Source organism: Aquarana catesbeiana, linkage group LG09 (genome assembly GCF_042186555.1).
Source record: "Aquarana catesbeiana isolate 2022-GZ linkage group LG09, ASM4218655v1, whole genome shotgun sequence".
NCBI classification, from domain to species: Eukaryota; Metazoa; Chordata; class Amphibia; order Anura; family Ranidae; genus Aquarana; species Aquarana catesbeiana.
Window position 1 is genome coordinate 75,600,600 of NC_133332.1, and position 21,992 is coordinate 75,622,591.

A 21,992-nucleotide genomic window follows, 5' to 3' on the forward strand; every position below is an offset into this window, starting at 1 on the left:
TTTCATGACTAAGCCTATTTTTGAAATTTGGTGTTTACAAGTTAAAATCCATATTTTTTGCTAGAAAATTACTTAGAACCCCCAAACATTATATATATTTTTTTAGCAAAGAATCTAGAGAATAAAATAACGATTGTTGCAATATTTTTTATCACACGGTATTTGTGCAGCGGTGTTTTAAACGCAAATTTTTGGAAAAGTGACACTTTCATGAATTTTAAAAAATCCAAACAGTAAAGTTACCCCAATTTTTTTGTATAATGTGAAAGATGATGTTACGCCGAGTAAATAGATACCAAACATGTCATGCTTTATAATTGCACGCACTCGTGGAATGGCGACGAACTACGGTACCTTTGAATTTCCATAGGCGACGCTTTAAAAAAATTTTACGGTTACCAGGTTTGAGCTACAGAGGAGGTCTAGGGCTAGAATTATTGCTCTCGCTCTGACGATCGCGGCGATACCTCACATGTGTGGTTTGAACACCGTTTACATATGCGGGCGCGACTTCCGTATGCGTTTTCTTCGCTGCGCGAGCTCGCGGGGACAGGGGCACTTTAAAAAATTTTTTTTTTTTTTTTTATTTAATTTATTTATTTTTGTACTTTATAAATTGTGTTTAAATTTTTTTTTTTTTTTTTTACTTTTATTGCTGTCACAAGCAATGTAAACATCCCTTGTGACAGTAATATGTGGTGACAGGTACTCTTTATGGAGGGATGGGGGGTCTAAAAGACCCCCCATCCCTCCTTTACACTTCAAAGTATTCAGATCGCCGAAAACGGCGATTCTGAATACTGTGTACTTTTTTAAATTCGGCGCCATTGGCAGCCGAGTAAACGGGAAGTGACGTCATGACGTCGCTTCCGCATTTACAAGAAGAAGGCTGGAACGAAGCCGCTCGCAGCTTCGTTCCAGTCCGCCCCCAGCCGCCGAAGGCAGCGGAACGGACACCGGGCCTCCCGATCGCACGGGAGGCCCGGTAACAGCGGCAGGAGGCGGCGGGAGGGGGGGGATGTCCCCTCCCGCTCCTCCGGTATAACAGCCGAGCGGCTTTTAGCCGCATCGGTTGTTATATACGGGTAGCCGATCGCCCGCTGAAAACAACGGTACCGGGATGATGCCTGCAGCTGCGGGCATCATCCCGGTATAACCCCGGAAAGCCGAGGACGCATATATGCGTTCGGTCGGCGGGAAGGGGTTAACCACTTGCCTACCGGGCACTTTCACCCCCTCCTGCCCAGACCAATTTTCAGCTTTCAGCGCTGTCACACTTTGAATGACAATTGCGCGGTCATTCCACACTGTACCCATATGACATTTTTATCATTTTTTTTTTTACACAAATAGGCCCTTCTTTTGGTGGTATTTAGTCACCACTGGGTTTTTTATTTTTTGCTAAACAAACAAAAAAATTTTGCTTATTTAGTGGCCATTTATTTGCTATTATTGTTATCATATATTGCACATGCGACTTTTTGCACATTATTGATTTTATCCACTTTTTTGCCCATTTAGTGGATATTTGTTTTCATTTGTTTACATTTTCATGTCCCTTGTTGTAATTAATTTTTGCGCAGTTCCTTCAACTTATATATGAAATTTTCACTCCTCCTTGACTGCACATTTTTTGGACTTTGTATATTTGCTAGTCTGCGCGAGATCACTTTATTCATCTTATTTATTGTCAGGTGCTGTGAACACCATTAGGTTTTGCTGCAGATTCTTTTCACTTGTTTAATTTATTATTACTTTTACTCATCTACCTATTACTCAGAGTAGCGCGAGGGACACCCATACACTGTTCAATAAGCGTATATTGATTGGTTTGCACAAAATTTATAGCATCTACAAAATAGGGGATAGTTTTATGGCATTCTTATTATTTTTTTTTTTTTGTATTAGTAATGGTGACAATCTGTGGTTTTTATCCGGACTGCGACATTATGGTGGACAGATCGGACACTTTTGACACTATTTTGGGACAATGGTCATTTATTCAGCGATCAGTACTATAAAAATGCATTGATTACTGTGTAAATGACACTGGCAGTGAAGGGGTTAACCACTAGGGGGCGATGAAGGGGTTAAGTGTGTCCTAGGGAGTGATTCTAACAATGGAGGGGATGGGCTTCAACACACATGACAGCGAGCAGTGATCTCTGTCACGACACAAGGCAGAACGGGGATTTTGTTTACAAAAGCATTTCCCCGTTCTACCTCTCCGTGACACGATCGCGGGCACGAGTCCGCAGGACCCGCGGTCAAGGAGAACGCGGCGGGCGTGTGTATCCGCCATGCCGCTTCTTAAAGGGGACGTACCTGCACGCCATTTTACCCACCAGTGCCATTCTGACGACGTAAATCGGCATGCGCTGGTTGGCAAGCGGTTATAGGCTTTTCTTTGAAGCCAAAAAAATTAGTTCAGATGCCGAAGTTTCCGACGCCAAACGTGGTAACTCGCATTTAGCCGCTTTTTGTTTACAAGCGTTTATCATTTTTGGGTATTTTGAAAAAAAAAACGCTTCTAAACACAACTAAACGCGGCATGTAAACGCGGCATGTAAACGCGGCAACGCACGTTTTAAACGTGGGTTACTATCTGTCAAGTTAAATCGTTCAGGAGAGGTTGTAAAAACGTCCTGTGTACATTAAGCCTAATGCCCTGTACACACGACCGGTTTTGCTGTCGGAATAAACTCTGAAGGTTTTTCCGACGGAATTCCGCTCAAGCTGTCTTGCATACACACGATCATACCAAATTCCGACCGTCCAGAACGCGGTGACGTACACCACGTACGACGGGACTAGAAAACAGAAGTTCAATAGCCAGTAGCTTCCATCTCGTACTTGCTTTAGAGCATGTGTCATTTTGGTCCGTCGGAACAGCATACAGACGAGCGGTTTTCCCGATAGGAATTGGTTCCGTCAGAAATATTTAGAACATGTTCCATTTCTAGGTCCGTCAGAATTTTCGAAAAAATAAGTCCGATGAGGCATATACACGATCGGAATATATGATGAAAAGTTTCCGTCTGACTTTTTCTATCAGACATTCCGCTCGTGTGTACGCAGCATAAGGAATATCCCTATTCTCTGAAAATAATCCATACACAGCCCTTACTTAATGGCCCTGTAATCTATTTTTCAGGAAATGATTTATTACTGTGTTTTCCCCATAGTCCATCTCAGGAGCAAGCAAGAGAGGGTGGCCACATTCCCACAAACATGGAGAATGAACGTGGCCACCCAGTAACAGGAAGTCGGATCAATGCAGCGCAAAAAGGAATTAGGAAATTTGGAGGAGGCCGAGAGCAACAGAAGGTACTGGGAGATGTACTACCCAACAAAAAGAAAATAGTTAAGTCTGTATCATCCTCGCCTAGGAAAGGAATGAGAAATGGGAGCAAGGACCTGCTAGTAAAGGGTACTTACTGCCCACCCCAAAGTGTGAGTGAAGGTCAACTTTAGGTATTCTTTCTGCTACACTCAGGCACTACTGAATGAAAGTTTTTTTTTTTTCTTTTATTTTACAAACAAAGGTGCTTTATTAAAACAAAAAACCGCGCTATAAAGTGTTATAAGCAAAAATGAAAAAATATGAAAAATTATAGTCCCATATAAAAATTGTATAATCCTATAAGATAAAGTCCAAAACAAGAAGTGAAACAGTCATAAGTGAATAACGTGAAATTCATCCATAATTAATGCGTGGTGAGATGACCTTTAACTGGAACACATCTATATGGTAATATGCTTACCAGAAGTAAGCCAAAGAGGGGCGAGTGGCTTAACCACTTGACCACTGGGCACTTAAACCCCCTTCCTAACCAGACCAATTTTCAGCTTTCGGTGCTCTCACATTTTGAATGACAATTACTCAGTCATGCAACACTGTACCCATATGAAATTTTCGTCCTTTTTTTCACAATAGAGCTTTCTTTTGGTGGTATTTGATCACCTCTGGGTTTTTTATTTTTTGTGCTATAAATGAAAAAATACCGAAAATTTTGTAAAAAAATGAATTTTTCTTCATTTTTATTATAACATTTTGCAAATAAGTAATTTTTCTTCATAAATTTGGGCCAAAATTTATACTGCTACATATCTTTGGTAAAAATAACCTAAATTAGTGGATATTATTTAGTCTGTGTGAAAGTTATAGAGTCTACAAGCTATGGTGCCAATCACTGAAAATTGATCACATCTGATCACACCTGATGTAATGAGGCCTATCTCATTTCTTGAGACCCTAACAAACCAGGCAAGTACAAATACCCCCCAAATGACCCCTTTTTGGAAAGTAGACATTCTAAGGTATTTAGTAAGAGGCATGGTGAGTTTTTTGAAGTTGTTATTTTTTCCCACAATTCTTTGCAAAATTAAGATTTTTTTTATTTTTATTTTTTTTCACACCAATTTGTCATTATAACAGGTTATTTCTCGCACGTGGCATGTACATTACACAAATGACACCCCAAAATATATTCTGCTACTCCTCCTGAGTATGGCGATACCACATGTGTGAGACTTTTACACAGCCTGGCTACATACAGAGGCGCAACATTGAAGTAGCACATTCAGGCGTTCTAGGAGCATAAATTACACATCTAATCTCTCAACCACCTATTACACTTTTGAAGGCCCTGGAGCACCAGTACAATGGAAACACCCACAAAGTGACCCCATTTTGGAAAGCAAACACCCCAATGTATAATCTATGAGGCATAATGAGTCTTTTGAATGGTTCATTTTTTTCCAGAAGTTTTTGGAAAATGTGGAAAAAAAATGAAAACGCATTTTTTTTACACAAAGTTGTCCATTTCTAAGATATTTCCAACACATAGCATGTACATAGCAAAAATGACACCCCAAAATATATTCTGCTACTCCTCCTGAGTATAGTGATACCACATGTGTGAGACTTTTACACAGCCTGGCTACATACAGAGGCGCAACATTGAAGTAGCACATTCAGGCGTTCTAGGAGCATAAATTACACATCTAATCTCTCAACCACCTATTACACTTTTGAAGGCCCTGGAGCACCAGGACAATGGAAACGCCCACAAAGTGACCCCATTTTGGAAAGCAAACACTCCAACGTATAATCTATGAGGCATAATGAGTCTTTTGAACGGTTCATTTTTTTCCAGAAGTTTTTGGAAAATGTGGAAAAAAAATGAAAACGCATTTTTTTTACACAAAGTTGTCCATTTCTAAGATATTTCCAACACATAGCATGTACATAGCAAAAATGACACCCCAAAATATATTCTGCTACTCCTCCTGAGTATGGCGATACCACATGTGTGAGACTTTTACACAGCCTGGTCACATACAGAGGCCCAACATTGAAGTAGCACATTCAGGCGTTCTAGGTGCATAAATTACACATCTAATTTCCTTACAATCTGTCACATTTTTGAAGGCTCTTCATATTTCTAACACATAGCATGAACATACCAAGAATTACACCCTAAAATACATTCTGCTGAGCAAAGGGTAAACAAAAGATTACCTGTGGTTTTAGTAGTGCAGTTGTCCACAGGAGGAGAGCCCTGATCCAGGCAGCAGGCAGGGACGTGGTCAGCGACAGTGAATGGAATTGTCCAGGCAGCAGGCAGGAATATTGTCCATAGTACAGGCAGGGATAATGTACTTGTACAGTCCAGGGTCAGTGCAAGTAGAGACATTGCCAGCAGTGCCAAAATATTGGTCCTGGTAGTAAGCAGGAACATGGTCCAAGTAGCAGGCCAGGAAAGAATGGGGACAGGGGTAGAGGTTTCTCCCACCCAAATCTCTTTGAAGCCTCCGAGTCTCCAGACCCTAAATCTGGGAATGAGAAAACTAAAAAATTAGTTTTCTTCATCCAGAAAAACATTTCTGGAGCCCCTCACATATGTGAGACCCCTGTGTTCCCACTAGCATAGCAGGGTAAATGATCAGTCCAAGAGGCAGGCAAAAAAACGTGGTCAAACAGTCCAGGGTCAGTTCCAGAGCAGGCAGAGGTAGGTACAGTTTAGCGTTAGGCATAAGCTTGGTCGTATAACAGGCCAGGGTCAGTTCCGGAGAAGGCAGAGGTAAGTTTATCGTTAGGCAGAAGCTTGGTCGTATAACAGGCCAGGGTCGATTCCGGAGAAGGCAGAGGTAAGTCAGGTTCAGTGCAGTGGCATAAGGGGTGTGGAGGAAAATTACAGGAAATGAGAATTACGTTTACCATACTTCCCTAATAATGTAGAGAAGTATGGTAACGGCGGAAACATTCACTTATACAGAGGACTGGTTGGGAAGGACAATCGGGACAATAAAATGAGGTGTCTCTTCTAATTCCTCCTCTGGAGCACACCCGGCATCTCTTCTGACGTCTCTGGCCTGTTTCACTGGGGGGGATTTTGTCAGGAAAGTGGCGTTCATGGAGCCTGCTCACATAATCAGAGCGAATAATTTCTGGTGGGCTTTCAGGGTACAAAAGGGCGGAGATTACTTGTTCCTGGTAGTGCAGATAGGATACGGGGTTCTCTGTCGATTTTTGGTAAATAACATAAGTGTTATACATGGCCAAACTGAAAAAATAAATGGACACTTTTTTATACCAGTGACGGGATTTTCTTGTGGGAAGGTAGGGTTCAATCATCTGATCGTTGAAGTCCACTCCCCCCATCAATAAATTGTAATCATAAATACAAGCAGGTTTCTGTACTGGGCCGTTTCTTCTTGGGACTTCCACGTAGGTGTCATTATGGATTGTCGTCAGCATGTGGACATTTCGTCTGTCCCTCCACTTGACAGCTAATAGCTCCTGGTTCCGCAAAGACGCCGTCTCCCCTCGGCGTAGCCTTTCATTGACCAGTTTTTGCGGGAAGCCTTTTCTATTCGTTCTTACGGTACCACATGCTGGGGTGTCTCTCCGGTGAAGATTACGGAACAGGGGCAAACTTGTATAAAAGTTATCCACATAAAGGTGGTACCCCTTTCCAAGCAGTGGATAAACAAGCTCCCAGACAACTTTGCTGCTGGCTCCAATATATTCTGGACATTCAGGGGGATTCAGTTGGGTGTCCTTCCCTTCGTACACCCGGAAGGAGTAAATGTACCCCGTGGCTCGGTCGCAAAGTTTGTACATTTTTACCCCATATCGGGCCCTTTTGCTGGGGATAAATTGTTTGATGCCGAGCCTGCCGGAGAATTTCACAAGGGACTCATCCACGGAAATATTCTGTTCGGGGGTATAGAATTGGGGAAATTTTTCAGCAAAATAATTTAGGAGTGGCCGAAGTTTGAATAATTTGTCAAATGATGGGTCATTTCAGGGAGGGCACTGGGTGTTGTCGTTGTAGTGGAGGAAGCGCAAAATCATAAGGTATCTTGATCTTGGCATTATCGAAGAGAAGAGTGGCATGTGGTGGACGGGGTTAGTTGACCAATATGAGTACATTTCGTTTTTTTTTTGTGAGTCCCATTGTAAAAGTTAGGCCTAAGAAAATTTTAAATTCCGCTATGGTAAGCTCTCTCCACTCAAAGGGACAGGCATAACTAGAGCCAGGGTTGCTTTCTATGTACTGCTGTGCATAGAGGTTGCACTGGGCCACAATGGACGATAGTAAGTCGTTGGTGAAAATCAAATAAAAAAAAATCAAGCATCACAAAATCATCGGTGTTCACCTGGACACCTGGCTGGGCGGTAAAAGGGGGGATATTTGCTGCTCCAGAATGAGGGGGAAGCCACAGGGGGTTTTGAAGGGCATAGGGAAGGGTGGCATGGCCTCTATCCATTTGTGGCTGAGAGGACACCCTTCTGGTACCTGGCCTTTGTTGCGGTGGCACTGCGCTTGAGGTGGACGGCACTGCGCTTGAGGTGGACGGCACTGCGCTGGAGATGGACGGCACTGCGCTGGAGATGGACGGCACAGCTCTTGAGGTGGACGGCACAGCTCTTGAGGTGGACGGCACTGCGCTTGAGGTGGTAGTAGGCTGCTGCTCCACGTCAGAACGCCTTCTTTTCACGGGCACACGTTCCTCTTCCAAATCTGTATCAGACTCGCTGCTTGTCACGGGTTCATAGGCTGAATCCGAATCGGACAGAGACTCAGAGAGCTCCCCGCTGCTCTCATCGGTCATGCTGAGACGCTGGTAGGCCTCCTCGGCCGTAAATAATTTTTTTGCCATACTGGTGGCTGGTGAGGTTGATGTGGCGCAGATGAGCACTGATGGGCACAGGTGGCACTGATGTGGCACTGTAGTGGGACTGGTGTGGCTCTGGTTGCACTGTAGTGGGACTGGTGTGGCTCTGGTTGCACTGGTGTGGCTCTGGTGGCACAGAGGTGGCACTGGTGGGCACAGGCGGCACTGATGTGGGACTGGTGTGGCTCTGGTTGCACTGTAGTGGGACTGGTGTGGCTCTGGTTGCACTGGTGTGGCTCTGGTGGCACAGAGGTGGCACTGGTGGGCACAGGCGGCACTGGTGGGCACAGGCGGGCACAGGTGGCACTGCAGTGGCGCAGATGAGCACAGTTGGCACTGATGGGCACAGTTGGCACTGATGGGCACAGGTGGCACTGGTGTGGCTCTGGTTGCACTGGTGTGGCACAGAGGTGGCACTGGTGGGCTCAGGCTGCACTGGTGGGCTCAGGCGGCACTGGTGGGCTCAGGCGGCACTGATGTGGCACTGCAGTGGCGCTGATGAGCACAAGTGGCACTGATGGGCACAGGTGGCACTGATGGGCACAGGTGGCACTGATGGGCACAGGTGGCACTGGTGTGGTACAGGTGTGGCAATGGTGTGCACTGTAAAATCACTTGTGTGGCACAGAGGTGGCACAGAGGTGGCACAGATGACACTGTTGGGCACAGATGGCACTGATAAAGGTAGAAAACTCACTGTTTGTCACTGTAAAAGCTCTCCTCTCACGCTGCATCGGTGTGAGGAGAGGAGAGCTGTAACCTCCTGATGACCCTGCTTTGCCTTTTTGTTTATATTTGTGATCGCTCCGTCATTGGACGGAGCGATCACATGGTAAAGGGCCGCTGTCATTGGCCCTTTAACGCGATCCGTGGGGACCCGGCGAACACGGATGTTCCTGTGTGCGCGCCCGGGGGGGCGCGCGGGAGCAGTTCTCCGGGATCACGTCATATGACGTCCTCCCAGAGTTATCCATCCGCCCTGCAGCCGTCATTCGGCTGTGGGCGGTTGGCAAGTGGTTAAACCCAGCCTAGGCCTTTTGAAGAACGATCCAGGTGAGATAGGATAAGATGCACTCGTCCCATATATTCAATCCACAGAGATTTATCCAAAAATATATGGCAAAAACATAGCGTAATACTGATAACATAAAACACTCCAAAACAGAAAATAAGTACAACACTCAACTCAGAACCAAAATCATGAAAAATCATAAAACATCCAGTGTCCGTGACAACAACTAGGATTACAAAGTGAGTGTCATGCAATCATGCAAAATAGTTTTTCTTGGTGAGTATATGGAAAAAATAGAATGTGAATAATACCCAGAATCTGCTTACCAGATATAAGTGGAAAGTGAGCATATAAAAAGTCACCCAGGTAAAAGGCACGAAAAGGGGTCCCTCTAGGTGCAGCAAGCCACAAGTACAAACTGCTTACCAGATGGCAAACCGATGTGAGTAGACCTTATCACCATATGTAGAAACACAGGGTACAAAACTGCAGCGAACCTTAGGGAAATCCTGCTTACCAGATATCCAAACAAGGTGGGCAGATGTAATAGAGCACCAAACGAACTCCTGACAGGAACGACGTAGATATGTCCTGACGGACTGGACCCGAGCTCAGCGGTGCATATAATGTAAAAAAGCGACCAATAGTGTGATACTGTATAAACCTTAATTTATTAAGATGGAATAACACTTACACTTAAAATAAAGATTAAAACGATGCCGGCCGGCACTCAGGCAAAATCCCGTCCTCAACAAAGCAACGTGGCGACGTCAGCACGTCCCTCCCAGACGCGTTTCGTCATACGTTGACGTTTTCAATGGGGAAAAGTCAACGTACGACGAAACGCGTCTGAGAGGGACGTGCTGACGTCGCCACGATGCTTTGTTGAGGACGGGATTTTGCCTGAGTGCCAGCCGGCATCGTTTTAATATTTCTTTTAAGTGTAAGTGTTATTCCATCTTAATAAATTAAGGCTTATACAGTATCACACTATTGGTCGCTTTTTTACATTATATGCACCGCTGAGCTCGGGTCCAGTCCGTCAGGACGTATCTACGTCGTTCCTGTCAGGAGTTCGTTTGGTGCTCTATTACATCTGCCCACCTTGTTTGGATATCTGGTAAGCAGGATTTCCCTAAGGTTCGCTGCAGTTTTGTACCCTGTGTTTCTACATATGGTGATAAGGTCTACTCACATCGGTTTGCCATCTGGTAAGCAGTTTGTACTTGTGGCTTGCTGCACCTAGAGGGACCCCTTTTCGTGCCTTTTACCTGGGTGACTTTTTATATGCTCACTTTCCACTTATATCTGGTAAGCAGATTCTGGGTATTATTCACATTCTATTTTTTCCATATACTCACCAAGAAAAACTATTTTGCATGATTGCATGACACTCACTTTGTAATCCTAGTTGTTGTCACGGACACTGGATGTTTTATGATTTTTCATGATTTTGGTTCTGAGTTGAGTGTTGTACTTATTTTCTGTTTTGGAGTGTTTTATGTTATCAGTATTACGCTATGTTTTTGCCATATATTTTTGGATAAATCTCTGTGGATTGAATATATGGGACGAATGCATCTTATCCTGTCTCACCTGGATCGTTCTTCAAAAGGCCTAGGCTGGGTTTAAGCCACTCGCCCCTCTTTGGCTTACTTCTGGTAAGCATATTACCATATAGATGTGTTCCAGTTAAAGGTCATCTCACCACGCATTAATTATGGATGAATTTCACGCTATTCACTTATGACTGTTTCACTTCTTGTTTTGGACTTTATCTTATAGGATTATACAATTTTTATATGGGACTATAATTTTTCATATTTTTTCATTTTTGCTTATAACACTTTATAGCGCGGTTTTTTGTTTTATTATTTTGTATTGGTGTGCCTCACTTGTAACCGCAGCTTCCTTTTATTTATTCCAAGCGCAGTTTTTTTCTTTTATAAAGGTGCTTTATTGTCATACAAGGGAAAAATACAGTATACCAGTTGACACAGTACAGAACACTACATGCAAAGTATACATGGTTACATACAGAATTAAATGAAAGTTTAGTTTTAATGACAGGGACACCCAAAAACACAGCTTCAGTTTGGACATTGATTTTAAAACTTCTTTGGCCAGCATAGATGTAATAAAAATTCTCCAGCTGCATTACCCCATCTCTGGGATGGCGTCCTACAGACCGTGCTCCACTCATCCAGCCCCTTCCCGTGAGCCCTGGATATCAAGGACCCCTTTCCCCAGACTTATGCCCCATACACACGGTCGGACATTGATCGGACATTCCGACAACAAAATCCATGGATTTTTTCCGACGGATGTTGGCTCAAACTTGTCTTGCATACACACGGTCACACAAAGTTATGGGAAAATCCAATCGTTCTGAACGCGGTGACATAAAACACGTACGTCGGGACTATAAACGGGGCAGTAGCCAATAGCTTTCATCTCTTAATTTATTCTGAGCATGCGTGGCACTTTGTGCGTCGGATTTGTGCACACACGTTCGGAATTTAACCGATCGGATTTTGTTGTCGGAAAATTTTATAGCAAGCTCTCAAACTTTGTGTGTCGGAAATTCCGATAGAAAATGTGTGATGGAGTCTACACACAGTCGGAATTTCGGACAACAAGGTCCTATCACACATTTTTCATGGGAAAATCCGACCGTGTGTACGGGGCATTACAAGGGAATGCTGCAAAGAGTAGCACTGCTTCATTACACGGGGGAAACTTTCTGCAGCATTTCGAAAGCAAAACTCCAGGAATTGCAGCACTTTTAACCACTTCTCCTTAAAGCAGAACTGCAGTCTGCTCACACAATTTGTAATAAAAACATCTTTGCAATTCTGAAGCTTCCCTCCAACCACTTTGCATTGTATTTTATATATACTGTGATTCTGTACTTGCCAAATATGCTACAGAAATCTCCCTCCACTGAGTCTGGCTGCATTCATTTTAACTGTGGACCAATATCGTTTATTCGGTGATGATACAATACCGATAATTCAGCCACCTCTCCTGCCGATAATTGATATTTTGTACATTTACATTTTTTCTTTTTTACACTGTTATTTTACACTTTTTTTTGTTTTTTATCACTGTGCCCACCAGTGCTGCCTATTGGTGCCCATTAGTGCCACCTCATCAATGTCCACCAGTTCAGCCTATCAGTGCCCATCAATGCCGCCTCATCAGCGCACATCAGTGAAGGCGAAAAATTACTTAATTACAAAATTTACTGACAGAAAAAAGTAAAAAACATTTTTTTTTCACAATTTTTGGTCTTTTTTTTGTAAAAAATATAAAACGCAGCAGTGATTAAATACCACCAAAAGAAAAGCTCTATTTGTGTGAAGAAAATGATAAAAAAATGTGTTTGGGTACAGTGTAGCATGACCGCGCAATTGTCATTCAAAGAGTGACAGTGCTGAAAGCTGAAAAATGGCCTGGGCAGGAAGGGGATATTAGTGCCTGGTAGGAAAGTGGTTAAGATGCCAGTAATCCGGAAAGTGATGTCATGACATCGCTTCTGGATTACTAGATCTGAGACCCGAACAAAACACCTCCTGTATTAGGGTGCCCCAACAAGCATAAGGCCCCTTTCACACTGGGGAGGTATTACGCTAAAAATAGCGCCTGCAAACCGACCCAAAACAGCCGCTGCTGTGTCTGCAGTGTGAAAACCCCAAGGGCTTTCACACCGGAGCGGTGCACTGGCAGGAGAAAAAAAACACTCCTGCAAACAGCATCTTTGGAGCGGTGTATACACTGCTCCTGCCCATTGAAATCAATGGGGCAGCGCGGCTATACCACCGGCATATCGCCGCTGTAGGTTTTAAACCCCGCTAGCGGCTGAATACCACCGTTAAAACTACGGTAAAAATAGCCGTTTTACTGCCGATGCTGCCCCTGCCCCAGTGTGAAAGGGGCCTAAGGCCCCTTTCACACTGGGGCGGGGGCGGCAAAGCGCCGCTATTGTTAGCGGCGCTTTACCGTCGGTATTCGGCCACTAGCGGGGGGGGGTTTACCCCCCCGCTAGCGACCGAGAAAGGGTTAAAAACCACCGCAAAGCGCCTCTACAGAGGCGCTTTGCCGGGGGTATAGCCGCGCTGTCCCATTGATTTCAATGGGCAGGAGCAGTGTATACACCGCTCCAAAGATGCTGCTAGCAGGACTTTTTTTTCCGTCCTGCTAGCGCACCGCTCCAGTATGAAAGCCCTCGGTGCTTTCACACTGGAGACACAGCAGCGGCTGTTTCGGGTCGGTTTGCAGGCACTATTTTTAGCGCAATAGTGTCTGCAAACCGCCCCAGTGTGAAAGGGGCCTAAGGGCACCTTTGGACATCAGCATTGTCAGTCTGGAGGGAGGGGAGTGTTAAGCCTAGTACATACTACTAGTTTTTTTCATTTAAACCAGCAAGGCTGAATGAAGAAAAAAAAAAACCTGACAACTCAAGAGGAGCCACTGTACTAATAATCCGATGTTGGTACAGCGATCTCCTCTGCTGTGTTATTGTGTTCTGACGGGGGCGGCCCCCCCTGGCAGAACCAGCCGGTCAGTGCTCTCTGCCATTGGCTGAGAGCGCTGATCGGGAGCTGATCGGCAGACATCTTTTTTGGCCATGTCCCTTTGACAGAACTCGGCTGAACGTCCAGCTTCTGTCAGACCGGCTGCTGTACACATGGGTCGAAAGTCAGCTGGTTTCTATTGAACCGGCCAATGCCACCAGACATTCGGCCCGTGTGTACTAGGATTTAGACCTCATGCAGACTGGAAGATTTTTTTCTGCTAAAGCCTGGTACACATTAATAGTTTTCAGCTTCGATCAGAACCGCTGTACTAACGATCCAACTATGTACAGCGATCTCCCCAGCTGAGCTGTTATGTTCTGACATGGGGGGCGGATCCCCCACCCGCCTGCCAGAACACTCCGGTCAGCGCTCTCAGCCATTGGCTCATAACACTGATCAGCCCCTGGTTTTCCAACATGCTCATCTGCCAGAAGATGGTAAAAACGCTTGTACTTCTCCATGCAAAGAAAAGCCGCCACCTTTCCGCTTTTCGGCTGCTGCGAACATTCGATAGCTGGATAAGTCCAATGCTTGCTCCCCCCTGTCTGGTCACTGTGGTTCCCCCTGTTACTGCAGGATATATGAGTCGGTGGGAAGTACCACAATGACAAATGGGGGGATGCAAGTTTTAGGGAGGTGGAGGCTTTACCTTCCACAGGCTGCTGGGACAGGTATAATATACCATAGATTGTACAGGTGGGCTTTATGTGACACTGTCAGTCTCCACCCTCACTGACATCCTCCAGCACCTTCCACACCACCTCTACACATTCCATGTACCGCCCGCCCCATACACGTGCTCCTCCATACACACCCCGCTCACCCGCACCTCCGCTCACCGCTCCGCGCCTCACACAAGTCACCTGACCTGCTGCTATTCATAGGCAGCCGGCGCAGCCAATAACCGCGCACAGCTCTATCCTCTACCCTATCGGCAACAGAATTACTTTTAACCAATCAAGAGACAGAAGGACTCTCCTCTCCGCCTATCAGGTTTGCGGCCGTCTACTAAGCGTGTATCCCATTGGTTGGTTGTGGAGCTCAACCGCGTGTTCTTATTTACGCCTAATATGATATGTAGAGGAGGGTGGTATGGGTTGTGTGTGAAGTCTTCCTGTATATCTTGTTTGTTTCCTGTATATTGTGTCTGCTTAATAGTCTGTGTTATAGTTGTCTTCCTCCTAATATTGGAGAAGGTGTGGTGATAGATGGACGCGCCCATGAGGATCCTCTCACCCCCCCCCCCCATTGGAAGGATTTGTGGTTGGCCTTATATATGTCACACAGCTCCACTCTGTATACTGCATACCTCCCACTTTGGAACTTCAGAATGAGGGACACTTGAGGCAGAAAGTGACCTGCGGCGCGTGTAGCAAAATGTGGGTGTAGCCAAACTCTTAGCAGTGGGAGGGGCTTAAGGTTGAGGGGTGCGCTGTGTACAAACTGCAGAGTTGAGGGGTGCGCAGTGTACCGAGTGTAGTGTTGAGGGGTACGTTACGTACCATGTGCAGGGTTGAGGGGTGGGCTATGCACTGAGTGCAGGGTTGAGAGGTGCACTACAAACTGAGTGCAGGGTTGAGCGGTGCTCTACATACTGAGTGCAGGGTTGAGAGGTGCGCTACGTACCGAGTGCAGGGTTGAGAGGTGCGCTACGTACCGAGTGCAGGGTTGAGAGGTGCACTACATACTGAGTGCAGGGTTGAGAGGTGCGCTACGTACCGAGTGCAGGGTTGAGAGGTGCACTACATACTGAGTGCAGGGTTGAGAGGTGCGCTACGTACCGAGTGCAGGGTTGAGCGGTGCGCTACGTACCGAGTGCAGGGTTGAGGGGTGCGCTACGTTCCGAGTGCAGGGTTGAGTGGTGCGCAATGTACCGAGTGCAGGGTTGAGAGGTGCACTACATACTGAGTGCAGGGTTGAGAGGTGCGCTACGTACCGAGTGCAGGGTTGAGAGGTGCGCTATGTACCGAGTGCAGGGTTGAGCGGTGCGCTACGTACCGAGTGCAGGGTTGAGGGGTGCACTACGTACCGAGTGCAGGGTTGAGTGGTGCGCAATGTACCGAGTGCAGGGTTGAGCGGTGCGCTACGCACCGAGTGCAGGGTTGAGGGGTGCGCTACATAACGAGTGCAGGGTTGAGAGGTGCGCTACGTACTAAGTGCAGGGTTGAGGGGTGCGCTACATACCGGGTGCAGAGTTGAGGGGTGTGCTACATACCAGGTGCAGGGTTGAGGGGTGCGCTACTTTATATGGTTTTGGGATAAGCGTCAAGTTGGCATAGAGCATCTCATCAGGGAGTTTGTTGCCTTGAAGAATATAATTAAAGAGACTTAATATTTTAGGAGTGAGAATTTCGGCACATTTTTTATAGTACAAAGAGGTGTATCCATCTGGCCTTGGGGCTTTAGAGGATTTTAAGGATTTAATTAGGGATAAGATCTCATGTTCTGTGCAAGGGGCATTCAAACTTCGTAGCTGTGTCCCCGATAAGGATTGGAGAGATAGTGAGTCCAACCAAGAGTCTGGTCTAAGAGATAGATCGGAGTCCGGAGAGGACAGTGGGGCTTGATAAGAGGGGAAGGTTTGTAAAACCTAGTCTATAGGGTGTGAAACCACTTGTCCCTGTCTGTTCTTCAATGTATGCACATGCACATGTGTGTATGCACATGTGTTGGCTGGGGGGATTGATGAAGCTTACGGGTAACCATAGCTGAGGCAGAGTTACTATGAAGAAGAAACAGAGCCTTGGACTAGCGGAGGGATTTCTCTGTTCATTCAGATAAGACAGTGTCTAATGCCATTTGTTTCTGGTTAATTTGCCTTAACACCTCAGGGGAGTGAGATTGGTAATGGATGTGATAAAGTTTAATTAGTTCTTGAGTGAGGGTGTTAATTTCAGTAGGTTTTTGCCTTTTCCTAGTGATGGCCAATTCTATCAGGTGACCTCTCAGAACCGTTTTGTGGGCTGCCCATAAGACTGGGAGGAGATCTTCTCCAAATCTTTTAATCTAAAATATTCCTGTAGTCTATCAGTTATTTGTGAAAATATCTCCGGGTTTGTAAGAAGGGAGCTGTTTATTGGCTCCATGTGGCTGTCTGATGGGCAAGTCCTATGTAGGAGATATGAAAGGAGATGTGGTGATCAGACCAAGGGCAAGTGTGGATTGTGACCGATGTGGAGTTAGCGAGTAGGATAGGAGACCTAAATATGTAATCCAGTCTGGAGTAGCTGTCATGGGGGTGTGGGTAAACTCTCTTATGCCCACATTCATAGCCCTCCATGTGTCAATTAAGTGGTGTGACTCCAGTGATCCCCGTAATGCTCTAGTAAATGCGTTAGCTGTGCTCACCACTGCTTCTATCAAGTCTGGAATGTGCTACTAGATTGAAGTCTCCTCCAACCAACATGTGCTGAATTATATCTGTCTAGAATCTGAAAAAAAGACTGGAAAAAGGAGCTTTGAGAATCATTCAGTACATAGACATTTGCAATTGTTATTGTTCAACCTTGAAGTGAGCCCTGAAGGATCAGGAATCTACTATCAGGGTCTTTATACATATGGTGAATATCAAGTAACACTGTGTTCTTGATAAATACCATCACATCACTAGACTTGGACTCAAAGTAGTGAAATAGTGTTGTTTATAGTATTTGTCAAAGAACTGCAGGTGATTGGAGGAAGACAAGTGTGTCTCCTGCATCAGGATAATATCTGCACCAAGGTCTTTGTAGAATTTTTAAAGGCTTTTTTTTACGTTTCTGCGGGGAGTTAAAACCCCTTACATTATAGGCTATTATGCAGAGCCCCAAGTTGGAAATGTAGGGCCACTAGCTTATATAGAGCAATATAGGTGACCGATAGTAAGGCAGATAAGAGCTGATATGTGTTCAATATAAGGGACTCTTCTGACCAAGAACCAGATCTTACTTTGCAGGAGTCCAACTCTATGAGTGTTTTGGGAGAATCATGAGGGCAAATCATTGCTTCAATGCATAGGTACCGTCCATAAGGACATATAAGGAACACTCCCTTGGTGGTCACATTATTAAGAATATAACCAAAAATAAAACAAAGAACTTAACAACAGTAGAAACATGATAAAACAAAACTCTAAGGAGCCAGGGGGAAGAGACCCACCTGGTCAGTGTAATACATTTCTGGGACTATCCAGTCCAATACTCAACAAGCACTCCGTCTCCCACTCTCCAAAAACCACCAGGAAGTGAATTGGGGAGTAGGAACGGACAACGACTCCCTTTCAGAAAACCGGGAGGGGGTGATATTATCAATGGAGAGCGACTGTGAGTAGGGGGGAAATTCAGATGGCAATTCAGATGGGGGAGAAGAGACTTGGCTAGAAAACAAGGATCATCAGAATTTAACTTAGTGCATGAGTGACAGTCCAACTTCAATAAGCATTGAAGATGTAGCTAAGAAAATCTTCAGACCAGTGGGGATCAAGTAACTTGGTTCCTGGATCGTTGTCCGTTCCTGCGGTCCCACTGGGGCGATGGAGAAGCCCAAATTGGGGTTGGGCAAGGGGTGGAGGTCAGCTTTGAAGTGATGTGAGGGTCTAGCAGGCCTAGTTTGACCAGCAAGTCCTTGCCTTCGAAGAGATTGGTCACCATGTAGGTTGTGCTGTTATGGGGGACTGAGAGTTTCAATGGGAAGCCCCATCTATAGCGGATCCCAGTGGATTGTAGGACAGATGTGACCTCTTTTATCCATCTTCTCTTGTCTGGGGTTGCAGGAGAGATATCCGAATAGATTTGAACAGCGACCCCATCTAGTTGGATAAGGGGGGTGTTATGAGATGCACGGAGGATATCCTCTTTCACAAGAAAATCCTTCAGACACATCACAATGTTTTCTGGAGGTGGTTTTGGTCATAGGGCCCTGTGGATTTTATCGCATGTAAAGGAAGTATCAGTGTGGCCTGGGAGCAAGGAGTGAAATATTTTCTTCACCGCAGAGGGTAGAGCTACAACCGTTTTAGGTACTCCACGTACCCTAATGTTGTTCCCCCTGTTACGGTTATCTAAGTCCTCAAGGTGGATTTGCAGTTGGAGAACAGTGTCAGAGAGAGCCTCATGCTCTTTGTGTAGCTCTACATAGGCTAGATGGACCTTGTCATGCTTTGTTTCTAGCATGTCAGTCTGGCCCCCTGGTGCTGCTATCTCCTGGGTTAGTGTGCTGGTGGATTTGTGTAGCTCAGCCTGAAATTTATCGTTTGGTGGAAAGGCTATCCTCCAGATAAGCCTTGGTGAGATGGGGGGTGTACTCACTTTGTTCTGAAGAGGCCGATGGTGAGGCTGCTGGGTCCGGCGGGCCTGCAGGGGCCTGCAATGATTGGATGCCATCTTGAGACATTGCTGCTTTTTCCCGCATTAAGAGCAAGTATGTCATTAAGGACCGCTGGACGGGCTTCTTTGTACGATTCTTGGAAGTTGGTATGCACTGTCAGGTCCCGCAGGGGTGCTAGGGTGAAATAAGAGAAAATTCTGTGTGAAATGGCCCTGGGGAGAAGGTTTAAGTCTCCGCTTCCCTCTAAGCTCCTGCTTCTAGCGTCTGTCCAACTTTGCGCCGAGCATGCGCCCCCCCAAACTAAGTACTGTAGTTTGTCGCCATTCCACGAACGCACGCAATTTTAAAGAGTGACATGCTAGGTATCTATTTACTCGGCGTAAAATCATCTTTCATATTTCACACTTTTATTTAAGTGTATTTTTTCCAAAAAAAATGTTTTTAGAAACCGCTGTGCAAATACCGTGTGACATAAAAATTGCAACAATCGCCATTTTATTCCCTAGGGTCTCTGCTAAAAAAATATATAATGTTTAAAGGTTATAAGTAATTTTCAAAACAGCACCAGGATGTGTGGTGATTTGGTGGACGGTGACAAGATGTATGATGATTTGGTGGACGGTGACAAGATGTATGGTGATTTGGTGGACGGTGACAAGATGTATGGTGATTTGATGGACGGTGACAGGATGTATGGTATGTTGGTGGACGGTGACAGGATGTATGGTAAGTTGGTGGACGGCGACAGGCTGTGTGGTGATTTGATGGACGGCGACAGGCTGTGTGGTGATTTGATGGACGGCGACGGGCTGTGTGGTGATTTGATGGACGGCGACGGGCTGTGTGGTGATTTGATGGACGGCGACAGGCTGTGTGGTGATTTGATGGACGGCGACGGGCTGTGTGGTGATTTGATGGATGGCGACAGGATGTGTGGTAAGTTGGCGGACGGCGACAGGCTGTGTGGTGATTTGATGGACGGCGACAGGCTGTGTGGTGATTTGATGGACGGCGACAGGCTGTGTGATGATTTGATGGACGGCGACAGGCTGTGTGGTGATTTGGTGGACGGCAACAGGCTGTGTGGTAAGTTGGTGGATGGCGACAGGCTGTGTGGTGATTTGGTGGACGGCGACAGGCTGTGTGGTGATTTGATGGACGGCGACAGGATGTGTGGTGATTTGATGGACGGCGACAGGATGTGTGGTGATTTGGTGGACGGTGACAGGCTTTGTGGTGATTTGGTGGACGGTGACAGGCTTTGTGGTGATTTGGTGGACGGTGACAGAATGTATGGTGATTTGGTGGACGGTGACAGAATGTATGGTGATTTGGTGGACGGTGACAGGATGTATGGTGATTTGGTGGACGGTGACAGGATGTATGGTAGGTTGGTGGACGGTGACAGGATGTATGGTGATTCGGTGGACGGTGACAGGATGTATGATGATTCGGTGGACGGTGACAGGATGTATGGTGATTCGGTGGACGGTGACAGGATGTATGGTGATTCGGTGGACGGTGACAGGATGTATGGTAGGTTGGTGGACGGTGACAGGATGTATGGTGATTCGGTGGACGGTGACAGGATGTATGATGATTCGGTGGACAGTGACAGGATGTATGGTGATTCGGTGGACGGTGACAGGATGTATGGTGATTTGGTGGACGGTGACAGGATGTATGGTAGGTTGGTGGACGGTGACAGGATGTATGGTGATTCGGTGGACGGTGACAGGATGTATGATGATTCGGTGGACGGTGACAGGATGTATGATGATTCGGTGGACAGTGACAGGATATATGGTGATTCGGTGGACGGTGACAGGATGTATGGTGATTTGGTGGACGGTGACAGGGTGTATGGTAGGTTGGTGGACGGTAACAGGATGTGTGGTGATTTGGTGGACGGTGACAGGATGTATGGTAGGTTGGTGGACGGTGACAGGATGTATGGTGATTTGGTGGACGGTGACAGGGTGTATGGTGATTTGGTGGACGGTGACAGGGTGTATGGTAGGTTGGTGGACGGTGACAGGGTGTATGGTAGGTTGGTGGACGGTGACAGGGTGTATGGTAGGTTGGTGGACGGTGACAGGATGTATGGTAGGTTGGTGGACGGTGACAGGATGTGTGGTGATTTGGTGGACGGTGACAGGATGTATGGTAGGTTGGTGGACGGTGACAGGATGTATGGTGATTTGGTGGACGGTGACAGGGTGTATGGTGATTTGGTGGACGGTGACAGGGTGTATGGTAGGTTGGTGGACGGTGACAGGGTGTATGGTAGGTTGGTGGACGGTGACAGGGTGTATGGTAGGTTGGTGGACGGTGACAGGATGTATGGTAGGTTGGTGGACGGTGACAGGATGTGTGGTGATTTGGTGGACGGTGACAGGATGTGTGGTGATTTGGTGGACGGTGACAGGATGTATGGTAGGTTGGTGGACGGTGACAGGATGTATGGTGATTCGGTGGACGGTGATGTGCACACTACATCCTGGATGACAGGTTCTCCTCCTGTGTGCAGTTTCCAGGTAATAATCCTGCAGATGATGACTGTGCTGCAGAGTGGGGTGTGGTTGGTAACAGTAAATATACCAGGAAGAGCACATATTCTTATCTACTCTCTGCATCATCATCGCTGCAGCACACACCCAGCGCCTGCAGGGGTATCCCCGCTTTACATTCTATCTACGCTACTATACATGTAGTAAAAATATGATTGTGTCTGCTGCTCCGGAGCCATGTTGTTGAAGCCTTAAAGTTTAGCCTCAATACATTTTACCCTCCACAAACATGGCCGCTCGCTGAAGAATTTGGCGACGTGCTTTTCGTAAACATTAGCCTCTAGCGGTCGCGCTGCTTTAGCTTAATAGGCGTTCCTTCGTGCCTTGGGCGGGGACAGA

At 46.1% G+C, this 21,992-nt stretch overlaps 1 protein-coding gene across 1 annotated transcript in view; it reads right to left on the reverse strand.

Moving 5' to 3' along the window:
• Nucleotides 1–19,167, reverse strand: part of LOC141108917 (adenosine deaminase domain-containing protein 2-like) — a 65,595-nt gene extending 46,428 nt beyond the window's left edge. Inside the window, exons 1-2 of the mRNA XM_073600883.1 lie at nucleotides 19,065–19,167; nucleotides 17,707–17,855 (exon numbers count right to left, since the gene is read on the reverse strand). Of these exons, the coding sequence (XP_073456984.1) occupies nucleotides 17,707–17,855; nucleotides 19,065–19,167 (252 nt within the window). The remainder of the gene's footprint in view (nucleotides 1–17,706; nucleotides 17,856–19,064) is intronic.
• Between the last annotated feature and the right edge of the window lie 2,825 nt (nucleotides 19,168–21,992).